The 19,162-nt window shown below is 55.1% G+C and overlaps 1 protein-coding gene across 3 annotated transcripts; it reads right to left on the bottom strand.

Moving 5' to 3' along the window:
- Positions 1-640: 640 nt before the first annotated feature.
- Positions 641-18,913, bottom strand: L3MBTL1 (L3MBTL histone methyl-lysine binding protein 1). Of its 3 annotated transcripts, XM_036245098.1 has the most exons (20): positions 18,778-18,913; positions 18,408-18,634; positions 17,796-17,937; positions 17,352-17,502; positions 17,095-17,227; positions 16,354-16,438; positions 15,790-15,878; positions 15,189-15,293; positions 14,148-14,283; positions 13,722-13,813; positions 12,540-12,691; positions 11,276-11,352; positions 10,640-10,725; positions 10,336-10,446; positions 9,739-9,853; positions 8,810-8,909; positions 8,439-8,636; positions 8,299-8,348; positions 5,568-5,725; positions 641-775 (listed from the first exon to the last, which is right to left on the bottom strand). In XM_036245098.1, the coding sequence occupies exons 1-20, from the start codon at positions 18,911-18,913 to the stop codon at positions 641-643; spliced, it is 2,478 nt and encodes an 825-aa protein (XP_036100991.1). The 3 variants fall into 3 exon arrangements, with proteins under 3 accessions (XP_036100991.1, XP_036100992.1, XP_036100993.1); XM_036245099.1 differs by lacking the exons at positions 18,408-18,634; positions 18,778-18,913 and adding an exon at positions 4,813-4,875 and having other exon boundaries at positions 17,796-18,095; XM_036245100.1 differs by lacking the exons at positions 18,408-18,634; positions 18,778-18,913 and adding an exon at positions 4,813-4,875 and having other exon boundaries at positions 8,439-8,663; positions 17,796-17,922.
- Between the last annotated feature and the right edge of the window lie 249 nt (positions 18,914-19,162).

The following is a 19,162-nucleotide window of genomic DNA, read 5'->3' on the forward strand; positions in this document are numbered from 1 at the left end:
CTCAGGAACTGGGCAGCAAAACCAGGAGATCGGAGCGGGGAGGTGTCTTTTGAGTAAATGTGTTTGCGGCAGGGTCACTTCCTGGCAGGAGGAAAGGAGACAAGGAAAAAAGCACAGAGATGCCGGAAAGGGCCTCCCGTTCTGCCAGACTGTTCGTTTTTGTTTGTTTGTTTTTTGTGGTACGTGTCCCTAGCGGGAACCGAACCCGGGACTCCCTGGTCCGCAGGCCGATGCTCAACCGCTGAGCCAAACTGGCCAGGGCTACCAGACTGTTCTTCATCGCTAACCAAAAGACCCTTTGGTGATGAAACAAGTTGGCTAGAGAGGTGGGGCTGCCACAGGCAGGGCACCCCCAACCTACTCCATCAGTAACGTTCCCCCAGCCCGGTCACACCCTCGCTGGGCTGCCTGGTGGCAGGTGAGCTCCAGGGCTTCGGGGCTGAGACTCTGTCCTCCCCAGGGCTCCCCTGCTCCCATGTACCTTGTAGGAAGCAGCCCTGGAGAGAAGAGGGACCACCCCTGGTGAGATATAGAGGGTGGTGGGGCACAGGTGGGATAGGAGGAAGTCAAGTCAGGAAGGAAGCATCAGGTGCAGAGGGAGGCCCGGCTGGGGCTGGAGGAGGGCCCTGCCCTGAGCCCGTCACTTTAAGGTGTCATCGGTGTTTTTGAACATGAGAATGGCGTTATAGATCTTCAAGGCTGGGCCCAGCTTGACGCTCATGATCTTCACAATGTCCGCCTGTGTCAGCAAAAGGAAGGCCTCGCCGTCAATCATCTGAGGGGTGGGGGAGGAGGAGGAAAGCGGAGAAGGTGGAGAGGGGCATGGGGAAGGAGTGAAGGAAGTGGGCATGTGCGTGGGGGAGGGGAGAAGGAAAATTGGAGTACAGGATATATGGGGGAAGGAAAGGAGGTGGGAGAGGGAAAGAAGAAGGAAAGGGAGAAAGGAGAAGGGAGGAGAAAGGAAAAAAGGAAGACAGCAATGGGGACAGAGAAGGAAAGAAAAACATCCACTGGTGTCCCCATGATGACACACACTCTCTCTCTCTCTCTATTTCTGCTGACTGATCTGAACTTCAGAGTGTATTTGCATAATGTTTTCTGAGTCCTCACGGACAGTTGTCGCTGTCCCCACATGAACCCACTGGTCGATCTTAGTGCTGCTAACAGACATGTGGGCACTCCAACCAATGCATCACATTATCATCTATGAGTTATGAGACAGAGAGAAAGAGATGTAATCTGCAATCTAAATCTAACCAAGCCTTTGGACCTAACTTCCAGTCTATGGAAACACAGGGGAACAAGGTAAACACCACCACGAGGAAGCAATGAGTCAGACCCAGAAGGGCACTTTCTGTAAGACTTTTTCCAGTGGTTCCTGGAACATCACTCAGAGAGTTCTCATGGTCACTGCTGAGGCTGATTCTGGGTTCTTCAAAGCAAAGACTGGAGTTTACGGTCTAGCAGTTTGGAACTATGTCAGGGGACAGTGGGATTATTCAAGAACATACAAGATGTTGTATGTGGGCCAATGCATATGGGGAGTTCTGAGCTATCATCTCGGAAAAGGTCGTATTTGACCTTGATGGCAGAGGAAGTCATCAGGAAAATGAATTAAATGAGTCAAATGCAATAATCCAGTCTAAGCAATCGCCCAAGAGCTGTGGGTAGGCCCAGGGAATGTCCCAAGTTGTCCCTGGAAAGACCCCAGGGAGCCGCACCTGGCGTGTTTCACAGAGGCCCAGCTGAAATGGAACAAGCACTGTCCGAACCTGATGAGACGTCTGTGCTAGCGCAACAGAAAGGATGGCCCACGGGAGCCCAGGCAGAAGGGACACCCAGGGAGCAGGAGGTTGTCTGGGTTTATCCGGCTGCACGGCCAGCAGGGTCTGCGGCCCCTTCCTACCTGCTACCGGCAGCAGCAATTCACCAGTTATCTTGACTGGTGTCCCTGACTGCATCATTCAGCCAGAGACAACCCCACTCCCTGGGGAGACGGAGGACGTGGACCAGGCTTGGAGAAGGCAATCCTCAGCCCCCACAAAGGCCTAAACTGAGACCCCACTGGGTACCGTTGGTCCACCAGCACACCTTCCCCGCTCTGGCCGTTGCTTTTTTGTATCACAGAACATGTTAAACCGAGACATTCAGCAGATGTTCCCAGGAGAGACAACACTCCTCCCTACAAGGGGACAATGCAGAGCCCAGCACGGGATAGAGGATCAATCTCTTGGGTGGCTCAGCAGCTGGCTGAACAACTGTGCTCAAAGACTGGTCGTTCATGATCTGTTGTCACCTAACGGAAGCTCTCTAGTGGATACCACACGGTTCTGCTCTGTCCTATCAACCCTGGTGAAGACTTGGCTTGAAATACAGAAGGCTTAGTTATCAAGTGTACAGGTTGGATGAGGCTGGCAAGGCTTATTAACCAGAGGTGACAGAGTTGAGATTTAAAACAATGAGACTATGGAACCAACGAGGTACCATTTAATAGGTAGACATGTAAAGTCTTACATTAGCTTAATTAAAAAAAAAAAAAAAAGCCAGTGGTAAAAGTAGCACACTGGAAAATTTGGCTAAATTGTAATGGATGATTGAGTGATATAAAAGGCACTTGGGGACTTTCATGAACCCCAATCTGGTGTGATGTGGTTACAATAAAGCAAGCACAATTTTGAGTTTTGCTCACAAAAACATAGGGTTCAGCCTGGCCAGTGTGGCTCAGTGGATTGAGTCTGTCTCATGGACTGAGAGGTCCTGGTTTGATTCCCAGTTAGGGCACATGCCCAGGTTGTGGGCTCGATCCCCAGTAGGAGGTACAGAGGAGGCAGCCAATCGATGTTTCTCTCTCACATCAATGTTTCTATTTCTCTCTCTAAAAAAAAGCCCGGCTGGTGTGGCTCAGTGGATGAGCATCAACTCAAGCACCAAGAGGTCACCAGTTCGATTCCCAGTCAGGGCACATGCCCAGGTTGTGGGCCCGATCCCCAGTGGGGGGCATGCAGGAGGCGACCAGTGGATATTCTCTCTCACTGATGTTTCTATCTCTCTCCCCCTTTCGCATCCTCTCTCTAAAATCAATAAAGAAAAAATATTTTAAAAAATCAATTTAAAATTATTTTTAAAAAAACATAGGGTTCAAATCAAGGGGAAGAGAAAAATGTCTGTTAACTGTGGGATATTCATAAAATGGAGCACTATTCAGCAATAAGAAGGTAGACACAGTAACATGAATGAACCTCAGAAACATCACACTGCGTGAAAAGAGGCAGACCCCTGGGGCAACACTAACCTGCGCTGCCAGCAATGGGAACAGTGGCTGCGGACGAGCCTGGGACGGATGAGAGGGGCCGAGAAAGAGCTTGCGGGGGATGGGAACATTTCTCATCTTGACTGAAGTACCCGGTTCAGAGTATATACGTTTCACAAAACCTGTGGATGTGTCCTTTTACGATGGGTGTATTTCTCTCCATGTACATTGGACCTCCATGTACAAACATCTAGGTGTCAGTTCATTCGTGGTGACCCATGTCCCACTCTGCTGAGTGATGTTGATGCAGGGGGAGGCGGGGCATGGGGCCAGGGGCATGTGGTTAATCTCTGTACCTGCCTCTCAGTTTTGTGGTGACCCCGAAACCGCTCTAAAGTAATCAGTCTTTTTAAAAACAGAAACAGAAACCATCTGGAGGAGCAGCCCAGGTGTTCTGTGTTGATCAGAGAGTGTCTGAAACGCAGGTGCAGCTCTGGACACACACCTTACCAGAAGATCACCCAACAGCAGGAGAGCACCCAGAGGAGCGAGGGAGCCCCACCAGACAAGGACCCGGTGAAGAAACTGACTGTGGTGGGCTAGATGGAGAGGTTCTTCCAGGGAAAGGGGAAAGACTTCTTTCCTGTGGGCATCCACCTGGAGGGGGCGCCTATGGGGAGCAGAGACTACTTTCCTGGGTGAAGGCGGAAGCGTGTATTCTTTGGAAGGAAGACCTAAACCACCAACTCAAAGGCCCCTTCAAGTTTCAAACTACGAATTAGGAGAGACATGGTAAAGTTCTTCATGTAAGGACAACTATATATGAAAAGTCGGAACAGCCGTTGATTGAAGAAACCCCACTGTGTCAGTTATTCTGGTATAGTGATATGATTTCTATATTACTCTATAACATTATATATACAATATTGATATAGAACAATATATATATTACTCTTATAATAGTATAATAGTATATAGACTAGTGGTATAATTATACTAGACATTCTGATACAATAATCCATTCATCATTTCCAGCGCTCACAATGGCCTTGAAAGGGGACATCATCATACCTACTTTATTTCAACTTTACCTAAGAAGATGCAGGTTTGGGGACAGTAAAAAGCTCAAACTGGCAGAACTGGGATTCAAACCCAACTGTCTGCCAAGCTAGCATTCTTTTACCTACAACTCACGGTTTCTTATCTTCAGGGAGCTTCTTTGATTTTAAGAGTCTGTTAGGACCCTTGCAGTAAATGGCGATATCTGTGCCATTCAAAACACACTTTGATTTGCGGACTGAAGGTAAGTTTGGAGGACAAAGGATTGGGCAGAGAGAAGAAGGGTGAATGAAATCTGGATGCTTTGCCTTTCCTGGGGTTGGTCTGAATGCAAAGGGTCCCCAAGCTGGGCCACGATCCACACCAGAGTTTCCCCAGAGACATGCTCACTATGGCTACTCTCCCTCAGGTGTGACAACTGAGGGCAGCAGTGGTGGGGACACCTGCTTCCTGCCGTCTCGGGGACCCGTTCTGTCCCCACTCTGCACTTGCACCTTCCTTACCTCATCTTTGAAGAGTCGTGCTTGGTCCTCACAACCGGTCAGGGTCTGAACGAAGCCAAAGACCTTGGGAATCAAAGAAGACATGTTGCCAAAGAGACTGGGGCAGGGGAAGACAGGGAGGTGGGCTTATATGGCCTTGGTGCCTTCTGGGCAACTTTTTGCCTTTTCTTTCTTTCTCCCCCCCCCCCTTTTATTTTTGTTAATCCTCATCTAAGGATACTTTTCCATTGATTTTTAGATAGAGTGGAAGGGAGGGAGGGGGAGAGAGAGAGAGAGAGAAACACTGATGTGAGAGAGACACATCAATTGGTTGCCTCCCTCAACAGGGGCCGGGGATTGAACCTGCAACCGAGGTTTGTGCCCTTGACTGGGAATCAAACCCACGACTCTTTGGTCTGCAAGCTGATGCTCTAATCCCTGAGCCAAACTGGCCAGGGCAATGTTGCTTTTTCTTATCAGCCTAAGAGGATCCTTGTGTCTCTGTGCTGCTGGGTGTGTGAGCCTGCCTCTCCTGCTAGATTTCCAGCTAGGCTAGCAGCCTGTCCCTCTCCCCATCCACCAGGATGGGCCTACGGAGCAGTCTCGGTCAGTCCCCACTGGGCAGCTAGGAGGGACAGAGGACTCGAGGTGTGAGCAGGAGATCATGTCAGGGGCAGCGTCCAGCCCTGCCCAGGAGGGCCTCTCTTGAACCAGGGCGTCATGGTGAGAGGGCAAAGTGGAGGGAGCGGGAGGAGGGAGGGGCCTGCGATCCTCACCTCGTCGATGGTCCACTTGGCGACTGTGGAGGCCGAGATGCCCGCCACTCCTGGCAGGAGCTTGCAGTGCTGCTCCCAGCACACTGAGAGCGAACGGTCAGGGTGGGCGGACAGGGCGGACATGAAGAGGGACTGGTGGATGACATCGGCCGTCAGTGCTGGAAAGCAGAGGCAGAAGCTGGCAGGCCGCTGCCCAGGACTACGCTGGTCCCCGAAGCCCACCTGTGCCCATGCCACTCAGGAGGACCATGGCCCACTCCTGATGCCTCGCAGAGCCGAGAGGGCGGTCCAGATCCGACTCCTCTCTGGGGCTCACTCCTTCTGGGAAGGTGGGTTCCTCGCTTCACAGACTCTCAGGTCAGCTGTTTGGAAGGACCCCGTCCTCGTCCCTCTGAGGCCACACCCCCTGGGCCCGCAAGGCGGCTTCCTGGGAGCTGCAGAGCCCTGCACCGTTCCTGAGACACCTGGCATCCCAGCGGCCCCCCGCATCCAAGCAAGCGCAGCCCTGATATCAGATGCCCATCCGTTTGTCCGCCTGTCCCCCAGTCCTTCTGGGCCCTTACTAACTCGCTGTTGAATCTTGAGCAAGTCACATAACATGGGCCCCCGTTCCCCAACCTGTAACTGAGCAGGACATCTCTGCGGGTCCCTCTTGTTCTTTCACATGCTGACACCCAGGGGGCTGGGCTGGCCATCCGAGCAGGGAGGGCACAGCCACGCGAACCCTGGAGCCCACACCGAGGAGGTCTGCCCACAGATGTGTGAGAAGTCTCTAGAACAAAACCCAGAGTGACCAGTGTCGCCTCTGTAAGAGCCAGCTGCGAGAACAAGGGAGCCCTGCACAGAGGCGGAGGCCTGAGCTCTGTCCCGTTCTGTCCCTGCAGGGCCCAGAGGACCTCTCTGGGCCATAGCCTTGGTCTCTGGAGACCACCTGCCCAGTACCCAGGAAATTTCTGGAATGAACACAGTAGGCATGAGCCCCCTGGTGGTCAGAACATGGCCCTGCAATGGAAGCCGACCAGGTAATCCAAGGGCAGGTAGAAGAGGTGCCCGCGGCAGTCCCATCCCCCAGAGTCCTCATTCTGAGGGCCTGGAGGCAGGCCGAGACCCTCCCCAGGCCTGAGGCTGCAGGAATCACCTTCCGTCACCACCACCAGGGAACAGTCCAGAGCAACACCACGAGGGGGTCAGGCAAGAGATCAGGACTAACAAGGATTCCAGGACGTTATTAGCACTTTGCATGGCCATCTCGTCTAAGCTTCCCACCACCTGTGAAGACTGGCACCATCATCATCAGCACTTTACACATGAAGAAACGGAGGCTCCGAGAGGCAGCATCACCCGCTCAAGGTTTCCCAGCTGGTAAAGGCAGTCTGACTTCAGTACTGCCCAGGCGGAGACTGTTCCTGAAACGCTCGGACAACTCCAGTCCTGCCAGACGCTGTGATAAACCAGGTGACTGTTCGTGGTCTCCTCTTGCCTTCAAACGGTGCACATTCAACTGGACTCAGGCGCGGTCCCCAGGGTCCCTGCTGTGCGTCAGGCCCTTGCTACTGGTCAACGATGTGAGACGCATTCATCACGCTACAGAAGGCTCAGTCACCTTGTACGTCCCCTTGGAGCAGGCTCTTGGCTGAACTGTGTCCCCGCCCCCCAACCCACAGGTTAAAACCCTAGCCCCCAGGACCTCAGAATGTGACTGTAATTGGAGAAAGGGGCTTTAAAGAGGTGATTAAGTTAAAACAAGGTCCTTAGGGTGGGCTCTAATTCAATCTGACTGTCGCTTTTATAAGAAAAAGAATGTGGGACATATGGGGGGGCACAGGCATAGAGGAAAGACCATGTGAGGGCGCAGCGAGAAGGCAGACATCTGCACGCCAAGGAGAGAGGCCTCCGAAGAAACAAACCCTCCATACTTTGACCTTGGACTTTAAGCTTCCAGAAGTGTGAGAAAGTACATTTCTGTTGTTTAAGCCCCCAGTCGGTGGCACTTGGTTATGACAGCCAAGCTAAGACAAAGGGGGTTGGGCAGGGGACTGACACTGGGTTAGGTGCTTCACGTCTATTTTATCAGCGGCGCGTAGCAGGAGAAGTCAGACTCGACTTCGAATCCCCGCTCTGCTCCTTACAAGGTGAATGACCTCTCTCTGACCTTCTCACTTCTCTTCTCGCAGAAGGAGAGAATAACATCTGCAGTCCCGGACACGTGGGAGAATCGGCGACAGGATATGGAAAGCGCCTGCAACAGTGCTCGGCCTTGAGCAGGTGCTCAGTGACCCCTTGAGCAGGTGCTCAGTGACCCCTGTTGTTTCAGGTAGTTGACATGTGAAAGGCAGTTATTCACGTTTTCAAATAAGGAAACTGAGGCTCAGAGATGTTAAGTGACTTGCTCAAGGTCACCCAGCTAGGCAGGGACAGCCGGGGTTTCCCTCCCACAAAGCCTAGAATTAAGAACAGAGCTGGGGGCATCATCCGACCTCACAGTGGAGAACCAGAGGCCCAGAGAGGCTCAGTGCCTTCCCCAGAGACTCCCAGCAAGGCCACGGGTGAAATGGGACTGGAACCTGTGGTCAGTCAAGGCCCCGTCCTGTACTCTTGCCACTGCTCTGTGCTCCCAAGTATCTCAGGGGAAGAGATGCAACCTCCCTTCCAGCTTCTCCTCTCTAGACCCCACCATTCCACCAACTGTAAACACTGTGGCGGGCGTGGGAGTCATCGGCCCTGGACTTACTCGGGAAATCTTCCTGTGGAATCTTCCGATACTTTGGAGGGCGCCCAATCCTGGAGAGAGAGGGACCAGGTCCGTGGCAGGGAATCAGTGCCTGGCCTGGCCCAAGAGGACACGAGGCCCTGCACCCTTGCCCTCCGCACCGGCCATGATGGCGAGGCTTCTTCCTTAGGGAGAAGCCCGAGAGGTTCCTCTTACGGGCCGAGGCTTCCGAGTCGGACAGCTCCGCCTTCAGCCGGCTCTGGTTCCTCTCAGCCAGCGGGCAGCCCGAGAGGCAATGGTGAGCTGTGAACTTGCCTGTGACATGGCCAGACCCGTCACAACCAGGAGTGGGGCACTTCCTGGGGAAGAAGAAGGCGTAAGTTGGGCTGAGAGTCCGCTGCTTCCCATTAGCCCTTTCCAACCCTGGCCCCTTTCCAACCCTGGTCTTTGGTGAACTCTGGCCACACACAGCAGGTGTAAAACGGACTCTGAACCAGGCCCGAGGGTCCCTTAGCAGGAGCCCTTCCCTCACCGGTGGTGGAAGCTGTACTTGGAGGTCCTGGTGTGCGGCAGGCCCCGGTAGCTGAGAGGGGCACAGCCCCCCGGGGAGGCTGAGCTCAGCTCTCTGGGATCTGGAGGAGCAGGAAGAAGAGTCAGCACAGGGTCCTGGGGTGGAGGTGGGGTGAATGGAGGGCAGGTCAGCACAAGGAACTAGTTCCCCAGGGCCCAGGGCCCAAGCCAGGCTGTGACACCATTTCCTGCTACTGGATAGCTACCCCTCTGTGGAATGAAGGGCTTGGCTCTCACATGCTTCGTGAAACCTGCAGGCGTGTACCCTGTCTCCTCGGGGAAAGATCAACGCGGAGCTGGCGTGGGCACAGCTGTCCCCTAGGGGCCACGCCAGGCAGATGTGCGTTACTGTCTGTCTTCCTGTTTCACCCCCCACATTTTGGTAACTTTTATAAGGCTCTGCCCATGCTTGGGGAGCAATCGAGAAGGATCAACACCCCATGTGAGACAGATGTGGCAGCAGACGGGAACTAGGGGGCCGGGGGGATCTTGAGGGTGAGAACTGGGGCTGGGCAGTCCAGTGATCTGACCTCTAACCCCTGCCAGTGGGGGCCAAGCCTTTTCTAACAGAGCCGGGATTTTCTTAGCAAACGCCACGCATGCCCTGTGTGGCCCTGCCAGATGCCGTGGGAACTCCCTGCTGTGTAGCTACCTCCTAAGCACATGCTCCCAAGGGAGTTTCCCCTCCACTCCTCCATACCCCAAACCCAACAACCGGGGAAGCCAGAAACCCCTGGGCAGGGAGGAGGCGGGATCTCAGAGCTCACTATGGCCACCAGAGCCCTCTGTGTCAGACCTGGGCGTGCTGTCGGAGCGGGGGGTGTAAGAGCTCGGGATGGGGTGGGGCTGGACGTGAGTAGGAAGGGATCACGGTGCCCGAGGGGTACTCACGGAGAGGAGGCTGCAGGGGATGCCCTGTCTTGGAGCACCAGCCAGCGGGGTGGATGTCCGGGTGATCGGCATCGATCCAGAAGTCGTAGGCATGACTCCAGCCGTCAAAGTGGAGCTGGGGAGGAAAGGCCCCTGGAGGTCAGGCGTTCCCCGAGGACCAGCTCAGCCAGGAGGTCCTGCAGGCTCCAGGAGGCTCTGCCCATCCCCGGGCCTGTCAGAAGCAAGACCCTGGATTGGAAGAACCAAGGGGCCAACCCCCAATAATCCATCTTGGCTGCCATGTTTTCCAAGCGCTTCACTCATTAATTGATGGGCATCTCCCATTAATCCTGGCGTAGGACTAGGATTCCTAGGCCCATTTCGTAGAAGAGACTGTTAAGGCTCAGAGAGGGGAAATGACTTGCTCAAGCCCACAAAGGTAAGTCACAGATGAGGCTAGAAGGAGACCCGAGACCTTCGGCCTCAAGTTTAGAGCTTTCACCACAACGTGCAGCCTCCCTTGTCTGGCTCATGCCGTGCCCTTCACCTCTAATTAAGCTACAGAATTCCGGCCCAGCCGGCCTGTCCACTTCCCCAGCCCGAGGGTCTCAGAGCCACCTTTATCCGATGGTCCTCCACATCTTCCACACTGGCCACGCGGATCAGGGCGGGGTTCCTGCGGTCCACGGCCTCCAGCTTCATGTTGACCAGAAAGCTGTGCGGGGGTCGCTGCAGGGGGACAGCAGCCTTCAGGCCAAGGCCAAGTTCGGCAGTGCTGGGCCCCCAAGAAGGGAGTCCAAGGGCTGTGTCTGGACAGTCGGGGCCTAACAAAGTGGGAGCGGGGTGCAGGGCCACATCCTAGCTGGCCCAGGACTCCACGCCTCCCTGAACTCAGCTCTGGGGACGGGGAGAGCCAACTCACCACCTTGAAGGCCCAGGTGGGCACAGCAGAGGCCCCCGTTTCTTCCAGATATTTCTCCCAGCAGAAGCTATCAGGGTCTGGGTAGTCTGGAGGAGAGGATGGGAGCAATGTCCAGGCACCCAGGAGAGAGCTTATACCGGGAGAGCTTGTCCCTCAAGGAGGACCAGGAGCACAGAAGAGCTAGAGGCCCGTGGAGGACAATCTGCTCCAACACCACCACAGCCAGCTCCCCGCAGGGGGCTCCCGGGGCAGAGGGGTGCTAGCAAGCACATCACCACCTCCCAGTTTACAGGGCTGTCTGGGAACCCTGGCTCCCATCCCTCTCCTCTGCCCTGTTGCTCCAGCTCCAGCCCAGCCCCATCTGAACCTCTATCGTACACAGGCCCAGGCAATCCTCTGCAAGGGAAGGGTACCCTTTCTGCACTCTGGACTACTACGCCCTGGCTTGGGGGGTGGGGATCTAACTTTCTTCCCTTGAACCTCCACGCAGTTGGGGCAGACGGGACTCTCCTAAAATTAAAGGGTTCTCAACTCCCAGGCACAGAAGCTGAGGCTCCAGGACACATCTGTCCCCTCACTCTGGCCCTAACGACCCAGCTAATGAGGCACTGGTACAGGGTCAGGCTGCACGGTCACCTTGTGGAGGGGTGAGGGGCTTTCCTTGCTTCTGGCACCAGCCCACCGGGTGGATGTAGGGGCTGCTGGGGTCACACCTGAAACCCAAGAACACTTCACTGTCCCAAGTGAAACGAGGCCCTGAGCCTGCTGTCCTACAACAGCATGGTGTCAAAACCCACCCTCCTCGTACTGCTTAGTGAGAGTTAGACAGACGGCTGATGAGACAGTCAGGAAACAGCAGCATCAACTAAGAGCTCTGGTACCACAATCTTAACCTTGGTATTTTTATTTCTTTCTTTTGTCAATCCTCACCCAAGGATATTTTCCCACTGACCTTTAGAGAGAGTGGAAGGAAGGAGAGGAGGGGGAGACAAACACTGATGTGAGAGAGACACATCAATTGGTGCCTCCTGCATGACCCCAACCAGGGCCGGGGATCAAACTTGCAACCCAGGTATGTGCCCTTGACCAGAATCAATCCCACGACCCTTCAGTCTGTGGGCTGACGCTCTAACTGCTGAGCCAAACAGGTCAGGGCAACCTTGGTATTTTTTATTTTATTTAATTAATTAATTAATTAATTTATTTATTTATTTTTATTGCTCTTTTTAGAGATAGAGGAAGGGAAAGAGAGATAGAAACATTGATGTGAGAGAGAAACATTGACTGGCTGCCTCCTGCATGCCCCCTACCGGGGATCGAGCCTGCAACCTGGGCATGTGCCCTGAGTGGGAATCGAGTGGGACCTCCATGGGACAATGCTCAGTCTACTGAGCCACAGCAGCCATGTAACCTTGGTATTTTTACATGATTCATCGAATACTGCATTGTGGCCCTGGCCCGTGTGGGTCAGTGATTCTGTGCACTAAAGGGTCATGGGTTTGATGACCGGTCGAGGCACATATCCAGGTTGTGGGCCTAACAAAGTGGGAGCTGGGGAGGATCCCTGGTCAGGGCATGTATGGGAGGCAACTGGTTGATGTTTCTTTCTTGCACCTATCTCTCTCTCTCTCTCTCTCTCTCTCTCTCTCTCTCTCTCTCATCAATGTAAAAAATATATTCTTAGATGAGGATTAAAAAAAAATATATATATATATATATATATCATTGTGTTTCTTATGATATAGATCAAATCCACAGGACAGTCAATTACCCCCTTCCCCCGAACAAATATGAATGCCAGAGCTGGGCGAGGGCTCCATGGTGGCTAAGTTGTCAAAGTCTTGCCTCCCACCCCCTGCCATCCCCTCATCCCCCGGCCAAGTCTGGGACCTCTCACTACCAGTAGTCGTAAGTATCGTCCCAGTTGTCAAAGTGCACGAGGAAGCGGCTGTCCACCACGTCGGTCACACTGGCCACACAGATGAGGGATGGGTTCATTCGGTCGACAGCCTCCAGCTTCATGCCCACCTGGAAGCCCAGGGGTGGGGGGTTCTGGGGGCAAGAAGAGGGGCTGCCACGGCCAGGCCAGGCAGACTGGTACTAGCCTGGAGCCCACTGGCAAGGGAAGGAGTAGGTTCCCTACGATGATGCCGGGGGTTTGAGGGTGGGATAAATGAGCAAAATCATACCCCCGCCCAGAGTCACTTCTGACCTCCGAGGTGCACTCAGAGGAAGCCTCACTATGGCAGATGAGTGACTGGCAGGAGGCTACACATTCACCCAAAGTGTGCCTGGCTGAGCACAGCCTCCCCTACCCCACGAGACAGCTGTCATCGTCCCCATTTTATAAATTCGATACCTTGCCCAGGACCCCAATGCTAGTCAATGGTGGGCCCAGGACTGAAACAGTTTGACGTAAAAGTCTGCATCCCCTGCCACAATAGCAGGGAGAACCCCCCAGTCCCTTGGGAACCTGTAAGTATGGTCTCTGGGGCTGGACTGGGGGTGGAGCGTCACTGCCTGAATGGCACGGTAGGGTCCCTGGCCCAGGGGAACCCTGGATTTTTGATATGGTGGTATTTTTAATGGGGATTCCCTATATCTCTCAGACCTTTTGCTTGGGATTAGGAGATACTTGAACTGCTGTGTAAAGCTGCCGACTGCCTTGATCAGAGAAAAAGACAGGGGTGAGACTAAATGGGAGCCTCCATGTCGGGCAAAAGGAAGGAAGAGCAGCTCCCAGGATAGAGGCTTGGACCTCACATCACGGGCTACAGAGCAAACCAAAGCAAGAAACAAGAATGGTGACATCTCAGAGCCCAGGTAGAGACAGGGCACCAGGGCTTCTGGGGGGATGTGTGGAGAAGAGGACTTCCGCAGAGGGAACTGGGAGAGAATCTATGCCTGGCTTCCCCCTCTGGCCTTGGCCCACCCAGCGTGCACCTCCCATCTGGTAGGAGAGAACAGAACATAGTGGAGAGCACCGGTAGACGATCTCTCCTCTGGTAAGTCAGATACCCTGGGCCAGCTGCAATGACTCTATCCCCAGGGCAGGTGTCCACTCTGGCTCACGGGCACTCACGTGGCTCTGGCTCACAAACAGGTGCTTGGGGGCAGCCTGAGCTCTTGTGCTGCGTAGGTACTGACTCCAGCTGAACTCCTCCTCCTTGTAACCTAGGCCCCTCGGGGGGGTGGGGGGGACAAACAGCACCGTGCAGACAGAGGCTGGGCCGTGGTGAGGGTACCCCACACTGAAGCAGCAGAGTCAGGCAGGCTTGAGGACCCCACAACCCTCAAGAACCTGCCCAGGGACCTCCTGCCGAAGCAGGACACAATGTGGGTAGACAGTCAAAGGGCGAGGACAAAGCAGAAGCCCTGGGCCAATTCATAGCAGGAGGTGATGAAGAGAAGCTGGCTCTGCAATGGGGAAAGGGAAGGGAAACCAAGGGAAAGAAGGGATGGGTCTGAGGGCCACTGCTTCACTGTAACCAACTCAGCTAGGCCTTACCTTTGGGGGGCTGCAGCTTGTGTCCAGTCTTCTCAAACCAGCCAGCCGGGTGGATGTCAGGGGAATTGGCATTGATCCAGAAGTCATGGCACTCGGAATATCCATCAAAGTGCAGACGTAAACGATAGCCACATACCTGGCCCCATGAGGGGGAATCACAGGGACTCTGATGCCAGCCCTTTCCCTACCTCTCCTGCCCAGCCCGGTCATCTCAGGGGCTCCAATGCTAGCAGGCTCCCCACCTCCCTTCACTCCCAGGTTTCCCCCCATCCTGAACCTTGTCCCACACTCTCCCATTCTGCAATGGGGGAAGTTCAAGTACTTGTGAGCCCTGAGTTCCACGTACAAGACAGGCAATCCTATGGCATCATCCTGCCCTTTAAGACCTAGACAGAACCCCAAGGTCACCTACCAGGGCTCAGGCCTGCTCAGGGCAATGACCTCTCCTTCTGCTACCTTCTCTCTCTGCTCTCCACGCGCACACTCTGCTCTGGCCTCACTGAGTTAATGGCAGCTCCTGCAACATGTGGCCTGTTCCACGCCCCCGAGCCCTTGCTCACTTTGCTGCGTCTGCCTGGGACACCCTAGTCATTCACAGCTCATCTCTCAAGATTCAGCAAAGGAGGCCTTCCTCTGTGAAGCATCTCCTGCCCCCTCGGTGCCTCTCTGCTCTTGTCTGTCCCACACCTGTGCTATGTCGCCGAAATGTTTACCTGGCTGATTCCCACACAACTGTGAGCTCCTAGATGACAAGGACCTTGTTGGACCCATGCCAATACCCCTGCCCTTGGGGTCTCCTCCAGTTCCCCCAGCACTGAAGTATACACCCATTTAGTACCATCACCACCCTTCACACTTCATCTGGTTTTTGTTCAGTTTTTGGCTTTCTGTGTGTTCCACCTTAATCCCCCGCTAGACTGTGTGTGTTCCGAGGGCAGGACTGTGTCTCCCTCATCTGACTTCGGGTGCTCCGTGCCTCAAGCAGCCTCCATCAGTCTAATGAGAGACATCATCAGAACGGTGGTGCGAGCTTCAGCTCACCTCGGCCACGGTGAGGATGAAGTACATGGATGGGTGCTGAGGGTCGATGCCTTCCAACTTCATGCCCAGTCTGAAGCCATTCTTGTTATGAGTGACCACCTGGTACTGTCAACGCACAGATTGGAGAGGACCCAGCTTCCATCCAGCCTTATCTTTGCCTAGTGGGCTTGGGGTGAAGGAGCTGCCTTTAGGCCCCACCCGCCAAAGGGATAACTTATTTGGGGATCTTTAGTGCAGGGATTCAGAGAGGGACAGAATAGCTTCTGGTTCTCTTGAAAAACATGGGCTGAACTGATGGGTTTCCTCCTACCCACGTCAATGAAAGATCAACATATAAAATTGAGTAGAAGCTACCAGAATTCAAAAGTCTGCAGTCCCAGTGATGGCTGAGCCTGAGTTCTACCTCCCTATTTCTTCCCACCCTGGATGTCCCTTATAGTGGTCTCTTTTCTACTCTGGGGCCCTGAGCAGTCTCTTCTCTTTCCATTCTGACAGTCCTTTAGAGAGGTCAGACACAGAAAACACCAGAAGGCCTGAGTTGGGTGGCAATTCCCTTGACCGGGAATACAAGCACTTCCTAGGTGGAAATTGTCCCACTCACGTCCTGGAAGAGGCTGACCGGGGCAGTGATGGCCTTCTGCTCCTCCAGGTAGGATTCCCATGACCAGCCTTCCTTCTTCTCCCCTGACGCTGTGGACAGGAGACAGACAGGCTGACATGGAAGAGTGGACATGGTAATGGAGAAGGCCCAAGGGCCAAGGCTGACCATGAATGAACTTTGTTCCTTTTTTCTTGAACCAAAGGATCAGAATGGGACCAAAACAGCAAGGTCAGACCAGTGACGAGTACACACTTGCTCTTACCACCAAAGGGAAGCAATGCCATGTGATACTCAAGTGTTTGGACACTGGGCCTGGCAGTGAGGCCTACTTACAACGGGATAGGGGATAAACAAACAGATGATATAAACCCCAACAAAGAACACACACATACTAATACACAAACCATGAAGATTGTTTTTCTCTCATACTCTCTCACACACACTAACTCATATTCATCTATATATATACAACACACCATCACAATGGTAACCTATACTCCCAGCCTCACACCTCCAAATGTGTATACACACATCACATGAATATATACACACAGGCCACCATACCAGGCTGGCTGCTGCTCCACTCCTCACTTTCTGGGGTGCTAGCAGTGGCTTGTCCCTCTGGATCCTTTCCTTCTTCTTGCTTCTCCTATGGAAGGCAAACCTGATTCCAGCTTCCTGTCCTCATGGGTCTGAGAGAAGCCCCAGTTGCTATTCCTGGCCCTTGCCTGGCTCTCTGACCATATGGCGTTTTGGAATTTCTTCTAGGCCACTAGCAGAAACACAGCTCCAGGAAACAGTCCCTTAGTGGGCACAGACTGACATGAGCACCACCTCCACACACAGCTCCACAACCTGACTACGATTTACCTCATTCCCAGGTGGGGAAACAGGACACAAACACCTGCCCTGTGCTGATCTGCCTGCCTGCTGGAACTTTCATGCTCTGTCTCTTCCAGCTTCTCTGCAACCAGAGCCCTGTGCTCCCTGGCCCCTGGCACAGTGACCGCTCCAGCGATGGAGCTTTCCATGTGTCCACACAGCTATCTTGGGTGCCGGTTCATGTGAGTGTTTTAGCCCTGACATTAGACTGAGATGGGAGCTCCATAAAAGCAGGAGAGTGATTTATTCATTCCCTTCCAGCCAGGTACAGGACCTGACCCCAGGATGAGACCCTAAAATATGAGGAGTGAGTCATTAAGTGTCTTCCCTGGCCCAGCCCCATGACCTGGACTGATGGAGAAGATAGTGGGCACTGAGAGATAGCCTCTAGCTTCCCCCTCCCTCCCACTGTCCCCTCCCTACCATAGCATCTGGCTCCGACTCCTCCTCTGATGGGCTCTGGTATTCCCTGTGCTTCCTCTTCTTCATGGGTTTGAGGAGCTCAGAAGTGCTGGTGCATGAGGAGTGCTGGCCAGAGTTCTCCACTATGACTGACCTGAGGGAGGGGCAGCCTGAAGGAAAGAACCAGGTACCCCCGGCCCCTCTCCTAAGCCATAAACAGGAATGGGGCTTTGGGGCCCCAAAGCAGAGCAAGTAGAGGGGTAAGCCCTGCCCCTTACCGCTCCTGGAACAGCGGGGGGCAGCCATCACCGGAGGAGCCAGGATCTGGACAGGGGCCTTGCTGAGGCTCACACGCCTGGCACTGGCAGGTGCCATCATCCTCTGGGGGATCCTGAGGGGTATCTTCTGGAGGGTCCTGGGGGAGGTCCGCTGTGGGGGCCAAGGGGGCCTCAGGCCGCTCATCCCAGCCCAGACACACCTAGGCTCCTCCCATTTCGGAGCCCACGTCCCCCAGGCCCTGCCTCTACCTTGGTCCCACCTTCTCGGGCTCCCCTACTGGCCATCGCCCCCCTCCCCCCGTCCCCCGGAGCTTTCTCCACCTTAGGACCAACCCCTGGGTGCACCTGCAGGAACCCGAGCCTCACCCCCGACCGTGGCTCCTCAGGGAACTCAGACCTCGCCCCACCCACACAGGGGCCCAGCTCGGGGCCTGGGGCTCCTACCCGACTGTTGGGTGCCCGCATCGCCACCTCCCGCCGGGGCCTGGCCAGCTTCGTACTCGGCCACGCCTTCCCGCCGCAGTTCGGGGCTCGGGGGCTGCTCCGCTCCCACCATGTTCAGTGGCGCGTACTCGCTTATCCGAAACTGGAGCGCGGTAGGGTCTCAGGCCGGCGACTCCGGCACCGGCCCTCGACCTGCCTTCGGGGCGGCGCGGTCCCTCTCCCGCCTCTTACTCAAGCCGCGCCCCCAGCATCCCGCGGGGCTCCGCTCCTGGGTGCCTCGCCCCAAGCCACGCCCCAGACACCTGCAGGCCTCGGCCCCCAGCGCCTCACCCCAAGCCACGCCCCTAAGGCCCGGTCCCAGAGCCCTTTTCTAAGCCACTCCCCCAGAGCCCACTCCCCAAGAACCACATCTCCACAACCCCACGTGTCTCGAGCTCTGAGTGCCTCACTCCAAGCCTCGTCCCCCGAGTCCCTCGCTCGGAGCCCCACCCACTGAGTCCTACAGCTCCGTCTGCTTCGTCCACTTGCCACCTCAGGCCCCGCCTCCGGGCCCGCAAGTCCCACCCTGCAGCTGCGGCTGGCTGGGCCCCGCCAATCCCCAGGGACACTGACCCGCAGGCCGCTCCCAGGAGGCGGGGCCTCGGCCTCGGTCCACTCCAGCAGCCGCACTGTGCTGGCGCTGGAGCTGGCCGCGGGCCCTGCGCTTAACTGCGGCAGAACGGTGGCGGTGACAGGTACGCTGCCGGTCACTCGCTGCGGGGCGCCCACATGCATCGGCTCCCGTGGAAAGCAGGACACATCCAGGGAACTGCTGGGCAGGCCAAGAGTGGCAGAGTTGGCTGTGAACAGATACACGAACAGACACGACACAGGTGAGCCTGGTGGCTCGGCAGGTGAAAAGTATCATCTTCTCCCCAGGATCCACACCTGCTTGGGTAGGTATGGGGATGCGCCTCCTCCCCAGACCCCTGGCTTGGCCCACCTGGAATGATGAAGGCAGTAGTGGGCAGGTGAGGGCCGGAACCTGGGCTGTCTCTGGCCACCAGGTGCACGCTGACCTCCCCTGTGGAGGGCCCCTTCAGTGTCCTCAGCATTTCCATTTCAGCATGCCCCTCCATCCTGGTAGGCCTACATGCGGAACACAGCCCCCGGGGTGATCAGGGAGGAGAGGGGCTTCTTTGAGGAGGAGCTGCCCACTCTCAGAGAAAAGTGTGAGCCCCGAGGGGGGTAGGGTGTCTTAGGAACTCAAAATCACGTCTAACTACTGGCTGTAACCAGGTCACCCAGGTGACCTATCTGGCCAGGCCCTGCACTTCCCCTAGTGTCGTAAGATGGGCATGTGTGAGGGTGCTTTGTAAACTGTGACA

This window comes from Molossus molossus, unplaced genomic scaffold, assembly GCF_014108415.1.
Source record: "Molossus molossus isolate mMolMol1 unplaced genomic scaffold, mMolMol1.p scaffold_m16_p_6, whole genome shotgun sequence".
In the NCBI taxonomy this organism is placed as follows: Eukaryota; Metazoa; Chordata; class Mammalia; order Chiroptera; family Molossidae; genus Molossus; species Molossus molossus.

Excerpts from the sequence above, each read along its gene's own strand:
- L3MBTL1 (XM_036245098.1), bottom strand. The coding sequence starts at position 18,913 with ATGGAGGGGCATGCTGAAATGGAAATGCTGAGGACACTGAAGGGGCCC. Across the intron at positions 17,503-17,795 it reads TGCGGGCACCCAACAGTCGG|CGGACCTCCCCCAGGACCCT; the intron begins GTAGGAGCCCCA and ends TGGCCCCCACAG. Across the intron at positions 9,854-10,335 it reads TGGAGGACCATCGGATAAAG|CTCCACTTTGACGGCTGGAG; the intron begins GTGGCTCTGAGA and ends TTTCCTCCCCAG.